Source organism: Anolis carolinensis, chromosome 2 (genome assembly GCF_035594765.1).
Source record: "Anolis carolinensis isolate JA03-04 chromosome 2, rAnoCar3.1.pri, whole genome shotgun sequence".
NCBI classification, from domain to species: Eukaryota; Metazoa; Chordata; class Lepidosauria; order Squamata; family Dactyloidae; genus Anolis; species Anolis carolinensis.
Window position 1 is genome coordinate 202,408,769 of NC_085842.1, and position 15,245 is coordinate 202,424,013.

The 15,245-nt window shown below is 40.3% G+C and overlaps 1 protein-coding gene across 2 annotated transcripts in view; it reads right to left on the minus strand.

Annotated features, from left to right (window-relative positions):
- Positions 1–952: 952 nt before the first annotated feature.
- The window catches only part of idua (alpha-L-iduronidase), a 77,406-nt gene continuing 63,113 nt past the window's right edge, over positions 953–15,245 (minus strand). For both annotated transcript variants that reach the window (XM_003223350.4, XM_062971548.1), the window contains 4 exons: positions 7,358–7,483; positions 4,892–4,968; positions 4,260–4,360; positions 953–3,652 (listed from right to left, as the gene is read on the minus strand). In XM_003223350.4, coding sequence (XP_003223398.3) covers positions 3,555–3,652; positions 4,260–4,360; positions 4,892–4,968; positions 7,358–7,483 — 402 coding nt within the window. In that variant the 3' untranslated portion in view covers positions 953–3,554. The remainder of the gene's footprint in view (positions 3,653–4,259; positions 4,361–4,891; positions 4,969–7,357; positions 7,484–15,245) is intronic.

The window sequence follows — 15,245 nt, forward strand, 5'->3', positions numbered from 1 at the left end:
CTGGCTCCTAATCCCAAATGGAGAGTTTGGGATTGAACTTGGGGGCTTCCAGCATGCAAAACTCAGGCTGTGTTATTCCTTGTAATAGGCAGCTCCATCCAAATTTGAGAACATTTAATAAATCATTGTCCAGATATGTTCAGCCTGAGTATGGCTGTCCATTTAACTGCAGGTGGTAGTTTGGCAATTAAATACCTTCAGACCCTGGACTTCAACCACCCAGCCAGGAAGGAAAACAAAATTACTTCCTAGTCCCATTCAGCTTGTTTTTTTATCGTGTCAGAAACCACTCCAGAAGCGACTATAAGTCGCTTCTGGAGTGAGAGAATTGGCCCTCTACAGAGACATTGCTCAGGGGACACCCAAATGTGTTATCATCCTGCTGGGAGGCTTCTCTCATGTCCCTGCAAGCTAAAGCTGACAGACAGGAGCTCATCGCATCTCCCTGGATTCAAAACAGCTACCTTCAGATCAGCAACCCAACCTTCAGGTCAGCAGTCCAATCGGCACAAGGCCACTGCGGCTCCTATTCAGCTTGTTCATGCAACAAAAGTTTTCTCTGCTTGGCCACATCTGGTATTCTTTAGTTCTGCCTTGTTTCTCAACTCTGCCTCCTAGTTTACCCTCATGTTTTGTGTGTGTGAACTTATTGCAGAGACAGTGGGGAAGATTGTTTTCTTACCAAAGTACAGTTGAGGATTTAAATCTCTCAGCAAACTTCTCTGGGCCCTTTTGCATTGCATGCAGCCATCCAGATCTAGAGCACAATATAGAAACATGGAGTCTTCCACAGTTACTGTCCCCCTTTAAATAGGGCTGCAATGTAGAAACAAGCTAGTCTTGTTTGTTAGTAAACATATCTAGGAATAAATCATATACATCCACAACCTGCATCCAGGACAACATGTTGTATCAGCTGTCAATCCTCACTGTAAAGACAAATGACACTGACTTTTATTTGAAAGCTTTAATAATGTGACAGTTCAACAATTAAATATAACACCTGAATTCCCGCCACATGAAGTGAAAAAATAGTAAATGCAAGCCTGTTTTCTCAAAATTATGTTTTCATAGATTTTGATAAGATTGCTTCTTAAAGCAGTATACTGTACCTTCAAACAAATATCGCTAGTGTGTACCACCCCATTTTCCTCTCGCAGTCCTTTACTTTTTCCCCTCTCAGCTTTGGGAAACAATCAGTTACTCACAGTGGTTCTCAACCTGGGGTCCCCAGATGTTTTGGCCTACAACTCCCAGAAATCCCAGCCAGTTTCCCGGCTGTTAGGATTTCTGGGAGTTGAAGGCCAAAAACATCTGGGGTTGAGAACCACTAATACTGCTTGGCTTCAAAAACAGCATGAGTAAGCATATGGGCTGCTTGGGAAGGTAGTGCGGGCCACCAATGACATATGATTCAACTCAATTCAGGGTTTTTTTTTATAACTGCCTTTGAAAACCTCTTTAATTGTGTTCTGATAATGCACATTCCAGTCTCAGTCTTCATTTCTCTCCAACATGACACAAATTGAAACATCCCTGGTCACTGTAGTCACCCAAAAACAATGGTCTGGACCCTTTATGGTTTTGATGTATGTATAAGTGCAGTTACAGTGCTATCTAGTGATTTCCGACTTGATCCCCTCTTCCCATACTCACTTATTGGGCAGCAACCCCTGCAGTCAATAGGTCCTTTGCTTAGGAAACAGTTGGTTGCCATTTCCACTCCCTCCTGTGAGCAATCATAATTGTGACAGGAAGAAACAGGGTCCTTGCCACAATCCCCCTTGTGTCAGAGATGGCTTACATTAGAGGGCTGGGCGGGAATCTGCTCCCCAGGTGACAAAGCAATGGACCCTAGTCAATCACAGTGGCTGCTTCTTGTTAAATGGAGATTGGGGGCTTTCATGATCCCTACATACTCCCTTAACAGCAGCAATGTAGGGGCTCTGAATATGTAAGATTAATAACTCCAGGCTATGCATTCATAACGGTGATACAAGAGTCCAACCATGCCAGATATCACTACCCTGAGCTCACATAGAATAAATCTAATAAGTCCTTAAGATTCAAATGGAAAAATACCTGATTCAGCTTTAAGGCCATTCGACAGTACTTCCCTCCACTCCCAATATAGGCATGCGATTTTAAGGGTTTTTTTTTTTCTTTTGTTACCGGTAGTCAAGCATCTTGATGGCCGCCTATGCTGGGCATGGGTACCATACTCTTGTAAATGAAAAGACAGAAAAGAAACAAATACAGCAGGATGCAACATGGATAACAGCTTGTCTTTAAGGTTACAGTGCATCAAAATCAAAGTCTGGCTCTTTCTTACTGCTTTCCGTCCGAATCTTATTTCAGGTGAACAAATATTTAGAGACAAACATAAGCAATGCCTTTGCTCAGCAAGACTAAATGGTTCCACAGAAAAAAAACCCGCCTTACACAAATAATAAACTGTGCTCTATGGTATTTCTGTTGCATTCCATTCCCAGCAAGGGGGGAAGATTATTGTCCTCAAAAGCTAGGGTCTAAAGCTGCAGGCAGTCCCACTCGCTGGTGGTACACAATACTGTGTGCATGTGGCAAAAAGAAAGCAAAAGAACCTGGACTTTTCTCCCTCCCTTTCTTCAACCAAGACTGGAGAAAGTGGTTGCATATTTCCTGAGGAAGACCTTCACTGATTTAGAGTAGATTCATAAGAATAACTGCTCTCCCAAAGCTGTATTTTCTGAACACCAGCTTATAATGATATTTTGGCAAATGGAGCTGGATAACAGGGATGGTATGAATGCTACCCCCTACCCCAAAAGCATTTTAAAAATAAAAGTTACATTATCAAATCATACAGCACTCAGGGCCCTTCCACACAGTCATTTAACTCAGAATATCAAGGCAGAAAATCCCACAATATGCACTTTGAACCAGGTTATCTGAATTCACACTGCCATATACTCCAGTTCAAAGCAGATAATGTGGGATTTTATTCAGCTGTGTGGAAGGGGCCTCAGAGTCTAAGGGCCCTTCCACAGAGCTATATAACCCAGAATATCAAGGCGGAAAATCCCACAATATCTGCTTTGAACTGGGTAATCCACACTCAGATAATGTGGGATTTTCTGCCTTAATATTCTGGGATATATGGCTGCGTAGAAGGGCCCTAAGATGATTAGTCTACACTAGCTACGTACTAACAGTAACAAGGTTAGTCTGCAAAAAGAGGAGACCAGAAAGAACTGCAGCTTTGTTCTAATGCAATGCTTGGTTTGCCATCCAGCAGTCTTTTTGGACTGCATCTTGTCAATCCACACCACTGGATATATTACTTAGGACTAATTGAAGATGAGGTCCAAGACATCTGGGAGCTTGGAAATGTTGTAATATGTCTCTAAATATGTGGGAGTAATGGTTGGAATCAGAAACTTTGGGTGGAAATCAGGGCAAGGAAGACGACATGATACTTCGTGCTTTAAAGCTCTAGCTTGCATAGTATAAAATATCCATGTGCAAATGGCAGACTTGATTCTGTAACATCTGTAGGGAACTCTCGATCCTTCTCAAGATGCTCCGTTGTAGTAAACTGGTAGAGAAAACAGGCCTGGCCTGTTCCAATAATCCACAGCACGCACTTTGTAAAATCCCATGACAGTCGTTCCTGGTAAGAGAAGGCCAATGCATGTAGTTAAAGTCTCATGTACAGAGAGACACTGGGGTATTTCTGCATGTATATAAGGTTTCAGAGACCCAATGGTGCAGTGGGTTAAACCGCTGAGCCGCTGAACTTGATGGCTTAAAGGTCGGAGGTTCAAATCCAGGGAGCGGGGTGAGCTCCCACTGTTAGCCCCAGATTCTGCCAATTTAGCAGTTAGAAAACATGTCAATGTGAGTAAATCAATAGGTACCACTCTGGCAGGAAGGTAACGGCTCTCCATGCAGTCATGCCGGTCACATGACCTTGGAGGTGTCTACAGACAATGCCGGCTTTTCGGCTTAGAAATGGAGATGAGCACCACACCTCAGAGTCGGGCACGAACCACTGACCTTTTGGTCAGCAAGTTCAGCAGCTCAGCAGTTTAATCCGCTGCGTCACTGGGGGCCCCCTAGCTATGCCAGCTAGGACCAAAAACATTTGGATGTTGACATATTCCTTATCCAAGTTCTATACTTTCCAACATATGTAAGGATTTCAAATGTCTTTCACTAACTGATACAATATTAATTGACACTGATTCAAAAAGTAAAATACAAAAATGGGTCTTTACCTGGGCTATAGATTAGCATTGTAACTATGCTGTCTTTCACACTGATCTGCTTGTATGCTTTCCCATCTTGAGAGAACACTACTTCAAATTTTTTCAGACACCTATGAAGAAAAGCCAAGGAATGAATTATAACGGTTATAAACATATTGCTGTTTATGTTTGCAAAGTTGATTCTTAGGTAAACATCTGCAGAAATGGAAAAAATCTGTTCCAGGTGCATTTACTTTAAGGCAAAAGTAAACCACCACCACTCTATCCCATGGAAGTTATCTGTTTTATGATCTATTTTAACATCAGTGCTGTCTGCATAATATCTTGGCTTATCTAGACAACTACCTGCCTTTAACTCTCTCCTTGCCAAAAGGTTTATTGGTTGGGTCCCCTTTCACTAGGTTTAGGGTAAGGATGTATTTGCATACATTTCTTCCATGGTAGGTATTTTCCTATGCCTTCCTCCACCCCAAATGTATGTATTTCTGAGAGCATTTCTCCATGTCTTTTTCCTGACATATGTAACTTGCAAAATACATTATAGTGAATATATTAGTAGCATGGTTTGCTATAGAAAGTGATTCCAAATACTGTACAAATGAATCAAACATAGTTCTACATATCTTTAGAGAGTAACTTACTTTGAATTTACACAGCTATCATCCCACATTACCAAAACTTGCCCCTTTGTGAGACCAATGAGGCGAATGTTGCTCACCTGGTAAGACAGAGTGAGTTAGATGAAAAACCACATATATAGAAAATGTAAGACAAGACATAGATTATGTAATGCATTTGATTAACAATTCATTATCTAAAGCATGATCACGTAGAGATTACAAACAGATTTATGTGCCGGAAGGATGCAACTGTAAGGGATGGCTAACTCAGAAAATAATAATAATAATAATAATAATAATAATAATAATAATAATAATAATAATAATAGTGCAGTTTTCTGGCATTGTATATTTTTGCCGTTTCTGTGTCTGTTCATTTGTATTTTGATTCTGTAGCACACTTGTCGATGGATGTCCAGAATTAGCAGCATCCACTGCGGTTCTTTTTAATGCTAATGGGTTAGGTGCTCTTAGTTCCACTTCTCAACTGAGACCTCTCTGGTAGTTACACTACTGTCAGCACAGCTCTCAGCATCCTTGGAGCAGTTAACACCCCCCCCCTCCCACCACAACAAGGTGGTACCCATTGAGGACTATGCAAGGAAGCTGACGAAACTATTGATCATATCCTCAGCTTCTGTAAGAAAATCGCACAGACGGACTACAAACAGAGGCACAACTATGTGGCCCAAATGATCCATTTGAATCTATGTCACAAGTGCTACCTACCAGCATTAAAGAACTGGTGGGATCACAAACCTGTAAAGGTAGTGGAAAATGAGCATGCAAAAATACTGTGGGACTTTTGAATCCAGACTGACAAAGTTTTGGAACACAACACACCAGATCTCACGGTTGTGGAAAATAAAAAAGTTTGGATTATTGATGTCGCCATACCAGGTGACAGTCGGGTTGAAGAAAAACAACAGGAAAAACTCAGCTGTTATCAGGACCTCAAGATCGAACTACAAAAGCTCTGGCATAAACCACTGCAATGAGAGTACAGGGGGTTGGTGCTTTTTAAAGATTTTCTTAGCATGGACTAAGCTCTTGCCTTTTGCCCCTCTACTCAGAGCATGAGATGGCTGTAATTTTGGTTACAGTTAAGTTACAGTACTCACACTCACTAGTGAGTAAGTCTGCCCATTTATGAGGGGTTGATTTTTAAACTAAAATTTCTAGACCTATACAAGAGGATATAGGGCACTTTTTCCAAACAAATACACAAACAGTTGCTTCCAAACCCTGGATCGTGAAATGTGGTATTTTCTAGAATAGTGTTGCCCTTTCAGGAAAAATTTCGTACCCCCTGGACCTTTTCATACTCCCTGGACCTTTTGCAGTTGGCCATCTCATGATGTTTAGGTGGTATATAGTTACCCATCCTTGATGGTTTTACAATCAAGACACAACCATAGTTCCCCCCTCGATGGATTGTCACCTTGACGTGGTGAGGGGGCTTGCGTGTTCCAATGAACCTGAGGGCACAACCACTGGAGTCATGCACTCCCAGGAGTGGCCACAGGGGAGGATCCAGACCAAGAACAATCCGAAGACCCTAAGACCTCAACGGCGGAGCAGGCGGAGGATAACATGGTACATGTTACAACGGCTGTGAAGGCGGAAGAAGGCTGCAACAGACTGAGAAGCCACTGTCATTGTGTAATCACACCACTGCTGGAACCTCACTCTGTGAAGACTGTGTGTTGACCAGCCATGCACCGACCTCCACACATTAAAAAAAAATCACGCACATGCGTCTTACAAGAAAGATGGAAGACAATCACCCTCGAACTATGAGGGATCGCCTAAGTAAGTAAGTTCCTTGGTGAGGACTAGGTGCAGTTATACCACACATGGGCACACTTAGACTCTCCAGGTGTTTTGGACTTCAACTCCCACAATCCCTAACCGTCGGTAAGCTGATTGGGTTTCTGGAAGTTGAAATCCAAAACATCTGGAGGGCTGAAGTTTTCCATGCCTGAGTTACAGGCTATACCGAGGTTTTCACTGATTTTCACTGAGGGCCACTTCAGCCTTATGATTGCCTTCAAAAGACCGTTTGTGTAAAATTGTATAAATGTAACTACGTTGTCCTGGCACTGAAAGTCTTGCGGGCCACATAAAATCAGCCTGCAGGTTTTGCATTTGACATACATAGGCTATGCTGTCAGAATGACTGATGAGCTGTTGCTTTTCTTGTACTCCCTTCACTATTTGGATAAGATCTCTATCACAGAACTATTTACAGTGTGGTGGGAGAACAGGACTGTCAGGTGTACAGCAAGATGAAGTTGCTGACAAAATTGGCTTAGAAGAACAAAATAATCTGTAGCGGTTGCCTGAAATGCACCAAGAGATTTCAAGCTCTCCACTTTCCTAACTCCATGGTTCTATGGTGAACTCAAACAAGCACAAATATTTATTTTAAATTTGAATAAAGCTTCTACAAAAATAAGCAAACAATGGATAGGATGCGGTGCCCACCTGATTGGGAGCAGCAAGGGGCTTTGCGCAGATGTGGAGGAGTAAGACAGCTGGAACAGGGAGCTCTTGTTTCAGCATCAGATGGCCTGATGGAGGAAGTAGAAATGGCCCTTTCACCACAGGATCCTGTGAAATGAAAACAGGAACAATGCCAGATGATTTCTAAGAAGCATATATTCTACTGTAACCTTGTAAATTTTAATTCCACAATATGCTGAGGGTTATTACAAAAGTATATATACAGAGCAACAGATATCTATATATCTCTGCATAAGTGTTAAATTGTTCTGTAACTAAATCCATTATGACACGGATTTATACAATGCAGTTATCACCTACAAAGCCCTGAACGGTTTGGGACCCGCCTACCTTCGCGATCGCGTCTCTCCCTATGAACCTGCACGGTCTCTTTGATCATCGGGGCAGGCTCTCCTCTCGCTCCCACCCCCATCGCAAGCGCGGCTTGTGGGGACGAGGGAGAGGGCCTTCTCTGTGGTGGCCCCTCGGCTCTGGAACTCCCTCCCCAGGGAGATCAGGCAGGCACCCACCTTGGCAGCCTTTAAGAAAGATCTAAAAACTTGGCTCTTCTAGTGTGCTTTTAACAATTGATCATAACAATTATCTCCTCAGCATTGACACTATTGGGCCTAATACTTTTGCTCGCATTCGGTAATTACTCTCCTCACTTTTCCATCTTGAATTCTCCTTTTATAGTACTTTTTCTACCACTGCCCAGCCTTTTTTATTATCTTGTTTTTATTCGGCCGTTTTACTTACTATTATATTGTTGTAAATTGTTGGTTTGACCTGTGTAATTGTTAAATGTAAATGATGTTTTATTGTGTTTGTACTTTTTAATTGTGTATTGTGGAAATTTGGTCTTTGCCCCACGTTAGCCGCCCCGAGTCCCTGCGGGGAGATGGAGGCGGGGTATAAAAATAGTTGTTGTTATTATTATTATTATTATTATTATTATTATTATTATTATTATTAGACAGCAAACAAGATAGATATGCTGGATTTCGTATCACGTATCACAAAATCACAAGTTGAACACTTCCCAAGTGTCTAGGACCGTGTGATGTATTTTCGGATGATGCGAGCAGATCTCAGTAGGGTGGCCTTTTGCAGTTATTATTATTATTATTATTATTATTATTATTATTTGTGCAGTAAGATTATTATTAGTATCAATACCATGGGCAAAATACATATCAACATAAATTATTCAGTCAAGAAAAACATCCATAATAAACATTAAACAATAAGTTCTCATTCACAAAATGTTGTGAGTTCTCAACAGTTCCTTGTTATTCTTGCAATTTAGAAACCTGCAGACTTACAGCTATTGAAAGTCCTTGAGCAAAGCCGATTAACCCCTCAGAAGAAAGAAAGTGTTTTAATTCCACACAATAATTATTCTTACTGTAACTGGGTGCTACGATAGCATATCTATTTTTGTTGTCCTTTTGAATCTAGTTTGTAAATTCCTTTGAAGATATCAACTTAAACTGATGAAGTATCTTCCTAAGGTTAATAACAAGGTTAATAATACTTGTAGTTGCTATCATCACGTACATCAAAATAATTTCTACAGTTGCTATCATCCCGTACTTGTCAAGAATTCCTACAACAACTTGTATCTACATGGGACTGAACTTTATTGACTTTATATTTTACAGAAGAAACATAGTCTGAACTTTAGTTTAATAACATTCCTAAGAAGAAATAACGAGGAACTGTTGAGAACTCACAACATTTTATGAATGAGAACTTATTGTTTAATGTTTATTATGGGTGTTTTTCTTGATTGAATAATTTATGTTGATATGTATTCTGCCCATGGTATTGATACTAATAATAATCTTACTGTACATATTATATGCATTGTATAAGTCAGTGTTATAATTGATTTAGTTACAGAACAACTTAACACTTATACAGAGGTTATTACAAAAGGCCAGACTACATATGCATTCACTTTATTGTATGAAACGAATAAGTGCCTGGATAGGAAACCATCTTGCAACTCCTGATAGATGCTTTGAATTCTCTGAAGGAATAGTGCAAAAAAGTGTAATAAACCAATCTTGCTGAGGCTAATCACAATTATCTTTCTTGTAAGTTTCCTCTCCTTTCATAAAGAAAAGGCTATGGCAGATTTGTTTGGGGACTAAACCCAGCTAGCAAACTTACTTGGGTATTACTGATTTTTTCCCCCTGCAATTAATTTTTACTCATGTGGACAGCACATCCTGAACAGTTTGTTTTCCTGAAAAAGGCTCTGAATGAGATGCAACAGTTATACTATGAGTGTTCCTCACCACTTACACACTTGACTGCACCATTACAACGTCCAAGATTATGCTCTCACCATGCAGCCATCAATATGCTCCCTATCGAAGTATAGCAGAGGATGCACATATGTGATCCACTGAAAAAACACAACCACTGCACAATGATGCTGCTGGCATTTTGCTTGTGCAACCATAATTAGCATATGACCCATGCACCCTGTCCTCAAAAATACAACTGCATCAGTATCATGTAACAAAAATAATTTTAATCTATAGAAGAGTTGGCCCTTAACTGGGATAGGCTAACAGAACTACCTTTCTAACTGCCATAATTTTATTTATTTTTCTACAAAACCTTTGTCTATACATTTCATTTGTAGGGATATATACTACTAGCTGTGCCCAGCCACGCGTTGCTGTGGCGAAGTCTGGTGTTATGGGAAATAAAGTATTGAGGAATTGGTGGTAGTTAAGGTAAAGGGTTAATGTTTTCCCCTGATGTTAAGTCCAGTCATGTCTGATTCTGGGGGTTGGTGCTCATCTCCATTTCTAAGCCGAAGAGCCGGCGTTGTCCATAGACTCCTCCAAGGTCATGTGGGATGACTGCATGGAGCGGCGTTACCTTCCCGCCGGAGCAGTACCTATTGATGCACTCACATTTGCATGTTTTTGAACTTCTGGTTTGGCAGAAGCTGGGGCTAACAGTGGGGGCTCTCTCCGCTCCCCCAAGTCAAACCTTTCGGTCCAGAAGTTCAGCAGCTCAGCACTTTAACACGCTGCGCCATCAGGGGATATTATTTCCTAAAGGTTGTGAATATACAATATTTCTGATTGGTTTTTTTTTTGTCTGTTGGAGGCAAGTATGAATGCTGCAATTAGGAAAAATGATTAGGATGTAATGGCCTTGCAGCTTTAAAGCCTGGCTGTTTCCTCCCTGAGTGAATTTTTTGTTGGGCGGTGTTAGCTGGCCCTGATTGTTTCCTGTCTGGAATTCCCTTGTTTTCAGAGTGGTGTTGCTTGCGATATTTTATGTGCTTCTACTGTCTGTGGCCCTGAGAAAACAGGATTTGCCAGACTTTGATGATGGGAATACTTTGTTGGGAGGTGTTAGCTGGCCCCGATTGTTTCCTGTGTGGAATTCCCCTGTTTATTTACTGTCCTGGTTTTAGAGATTATATTGTTCTGCATTATTCTATCCCAGTATTATTTCATATTAAAGAAGAATCTCACTTATCCAACATTCGCTTATACAATGTTCTGGATTATCCAACGCAGTCTGCCTTTTCATAATCAATGTTTTTGTAGTCAGTGTTTTAAATTCATTGTGATATTTTAGTGGTAAATTTGTAAATACAGTACAGTAGAGTCTCACTTATCCAACATAAACGGGCCGGCAGAAGGTTGGATAAGCGAATATGTTGGATAATGACGAATTAAGGATAACCCTATTAAACATCAAATTAAGTTATGATTTTACAAATTAAGCACCAAAACATCATATTAGACAACAAATTTGTCAGAAAAAGTAGTTCAGTACACAGTAATGCTATATAGTAATTACTATATTTATGAATTTAGCACCAAAATATGACGATATATTGAAAGCATTGACTACAAAAATGCGTTGGATAATCCAGAACGTTGGATAAGCGAGTGTTGGATAAGTGAGACTCTACTGTAAATACTACATAGCATTACTGCGCATGGAACTACTTTTTCTGTCAAATTTGTTGTATAATATGATGTTTTGGTGCTTAATTTGTATAACGATTACCTAATTTGATGTTTAATTGGCTTTTCCTGAATCCCTTTTTATTATCCAACATATTCACTTAACCTGCCCACCTGTTTATGTTGGATAAGTGAGACTCTACTGTATATTGATAATCTTAAATTATCTGCTTAGAACTGGATTATATGAGGCCCCTTCTTCACAGCTGTATAAAATGCACACTGAAGTGGATTATATGGCCGTGTGGAGTCAAGATAATCCAGTGCAAAGCAGATAATATAAGATTATAAATGGGTTATATAGCTGTGTGGAAGGGCCTTGATTCTACACTGCCATATAATCCAGTGCAAATTAGATAATCTGTGGAAGAAGTCTAAGTGAGGCCTAAATCTGCCTGTCCCCTAACTGAAACCTGGCTGTCCCTTGGTTGCTAGGCAACCAAGTGGGCAGGGATTAGCCCTCTAAACTGGCAGCAATTGGATAAAAAAAATTATTGCTCTCCCTCTAATTAGGACTTTATTTTTCTTTTCTTTTTGTTGTATCAACCTTGAGGCGTGGATGATGGGTTGTGTTGTCAAATTTTGAGGTTGGGGGGCCTGTACTTTTGTTGTTTTGTGAATTGCCGTGATGCCATCACTCTTTTATATATATAGATAGATGTTAAGCTTTTTACAAGTACTGATGTCTCTTGCTTCCAATACAGTCAATGTGTGGGTGAGGTCCATGTGTTCAGCACAAACGTCCAGTTGGACAAAGGATTTTGTACAAATTCTCAGGAAAGTGAGGACTTCCCTGCCAGACATATTAGCCTGAACGCATAGACCATGTAGTGTTGGTGTGACCCATTTCCTTCTGACATATTGATGAAAAATAGGAGCACCATTTATAAAGGCTTTTATTGATGGTCTATCAGTGACAACTGTTGGTTTCTATGTCAATGGAGTGGTGAATTCCCTGTAGGTTTCAGCCCAGACATTAATGGAGGTATCCAAGGAACTCAACCATGGCTCCCAAAATGGTATCTATCTGGTAGCTCTTTTTATATTTCACTAGCTGTGCCCGGCCACGTGTTGCTGTGGTGAAGTATGAGGCCCCTTCTACACAACTGGATAAAATGCACACTGAAGTGGATTATATGCCAGTGTGGAGTCAAGATAATCCAGTTCAAAGCAGATAATATGAGATTATAAATGGGTTATATAGCTGTGTGGAAGGGCCTTGAGTCTACACTGCCATATAATCCAGTTAAAATCAGATAATCTGTATTTTATAGGCAGTGTGGAAGTGGCCTAAGTGAGGCCTAACTCTGCCTGTCCCCTGGGCTGAGTGGGTTGCTAGGAGACCAAGTGGGCGGAGCTTAGCCTTCTAACTGGCAGCAATTGGATAAAAACAATTCTTCCTCTCCCTCTAATTAGAACTATTTTTCTTTTCTTTTTGTTGTATGAACGTAGAGGCATGGATGAGGGGTTGTGCTGCCAAGTTTAGTGTTTCTGGGATGCGTAATTTTGTTGTTTTGTCCTAGGCTGAAATTTCATTACCCTTTTATATATATAGATAGAATCCTAGAGTTGCAAGAGACCTCGTGGGTCATCCAGTCCAACCTCCTGCCAAGAAGCAAGAAAATCGCATTCAAAGCATCCCTGACAGATGGTCATCCAGCCTCTGCTTAAAAGCCTCCAAAGAAGGAGCCTCCATCACACTCTGGGGCAGAGAGTTCCACTGCTGAACAGCTCTCATAGTGAGGAAATTGTTCCTAATGTTCAGGTGGAATCTCCTTTCCTGTAGTTTGACGCTACTGTTCTGCGTCCTAGTTTCCAGGGCAGCAGAAAACAAGTTTTCTCCCTCCTCCCTATGACTTCCCCTCACATATTTATACATTGCACTCATCATGTCTCCTCTCAGTCTTCTCTTCTGCAGGATCTTTAAGCTGCTCCTCATGGACTGCAAGCCAGAATAGATTCACTACCCCATCAACACAGAAGCTGTCAGTTATCCCTGTAGCCTATTTTCCCCTTTTCTAATTAGCTCAGGGCAATATTCTTGGTATTTTCTATTTTTATCTTCACAAAAACCCTATGTAAAGTGTTAGATAAGGTTTATGCACAAAGTTTTGCGGATGAATGGTTTAAGCACTTTGTATTGTTTTAAATTTGTATATTGTATATTGTTATTCGTTTAACTATTTTTAACTGCTTTATGTTTTATTCTATTGCATTGTTGTTTATTGGCAATGAATTTTGACAAATTTGTAAGCCGCCTTGAGTCCCCTCGGGTGAGAAATGCGGGATAGAAATGATTGAAATAAATAATAAATAAATAAATTAGATAAAGACTGTTCCAGAGACAGGGAGTGAGTTGCATGTCTGAATGGGGATTCAAACCCAGCAATATTATTATTTGGCACACTAACTACTATACCATCTTTTCCTCCACAATGGATTTTTCCCTCATGAGAAAAAAGTGGGCAAACACAGAAGGGCCACAGATGGAGACAATGACAAAAAAGCCCTTATATAAAGGCTGCACTTAACTGCTATAGTAAGGTGGATTCTGGGTTAGATTGGCCCTTGAGCTCATCTAGTTGCCTTCATCTTGCTTCTCTTCCTAATATCAGAAAGAAGCCCATCTGGGAATGATGATAAAGGGGAGATTTCCACAATGTGTTGGAAAGTGTTATCAGCAAAGTAGATTTGTTGGCAAACAACGATGGGATGAAGCAACGATTCACCCTTACAAACCTCCTTGATCCTACATTAAAGGGTGTATGTTTGCTGAAAACAACTGAAGTTCTTTGTTTAGTAAAAGGTAAACAAATAAAATGCCCATTGTGCAGCAACCAGTTTGCCTTCAAGGGAGATCAACAGGAAAGAGACTCCCTGGTGTTTAGGCATGTGTTTACAGAAGAATATTGGAAATGGATCACAAGTTAAACAAAAAGGGGAAGCATTTGAATGAACCTTGTTTGTTAAAATATTATTACTACAAACATAAATTTTCTCTCTCTCTCTCTCTCTCTCTCTCTATATATATATATATATATTAGCCACCCTATCATACTGCAGAGTTAGCTCTAAGGAAAACGGCAATCAAAGCAGGGAACAAACTTCTAGATAGCATAAAATGGATAACGCTGACATCTCTTGCCCCGTATATAGAACTGGAGACCAAAGGTGCAAGTGACAGGTAAGCAGAAAGGAAATCTTACTATATTTTCTATGGGAGTTGCAGTTTGATGAGGATACTGACCATTCTGCCTGCCCCATCCCTGAACTGCATTTACAGGATTCCCTGGGAAGAAGAGGGAATTACTCATAAGGCAATTTTAATATGCAATAGGCCTTTGGTATCTGCTGCTGGAGTTGGTCCAAAACACCTAGATGATTAGTGTTTAGGAATATCTGTTCTAGAAGGATGGAAGGGAAATTCTCCGAGGTAAGGGACAACTAGAGTATTACCCAGAAAGCGTGTAGGGATGTGAAGGAGGGAGATGTCAGTGTAATACCTTTTGAATATCTCTTGAAACAGAACAGCCATGGAGGTGTTCTAAGGAGATTCATCCAAAATGAGAAATCTAAATTCTGTTTTGTTCATTTTCAGTGTTACTATTACACAGTGAAACTGAAAACTGAAGATTAAGTCTTAGTCATACGTACCTAAAACCCTGTCTATTCTTATTTGAGAGCAAAGCCCTGCCAAATATTGTAGGTAAATGTTATAACATTTATTGTTATTTTTAATGCTCTAAATCAGTGTGGTTCAACCTTTAGTCACCCAAGGGCCAATCAAACTTTAGTATAGGAATGTGAGGGCCAAAGACATTCCAGGAAGAAAATGAATTCTTAAAAACTTAAAGCACTAA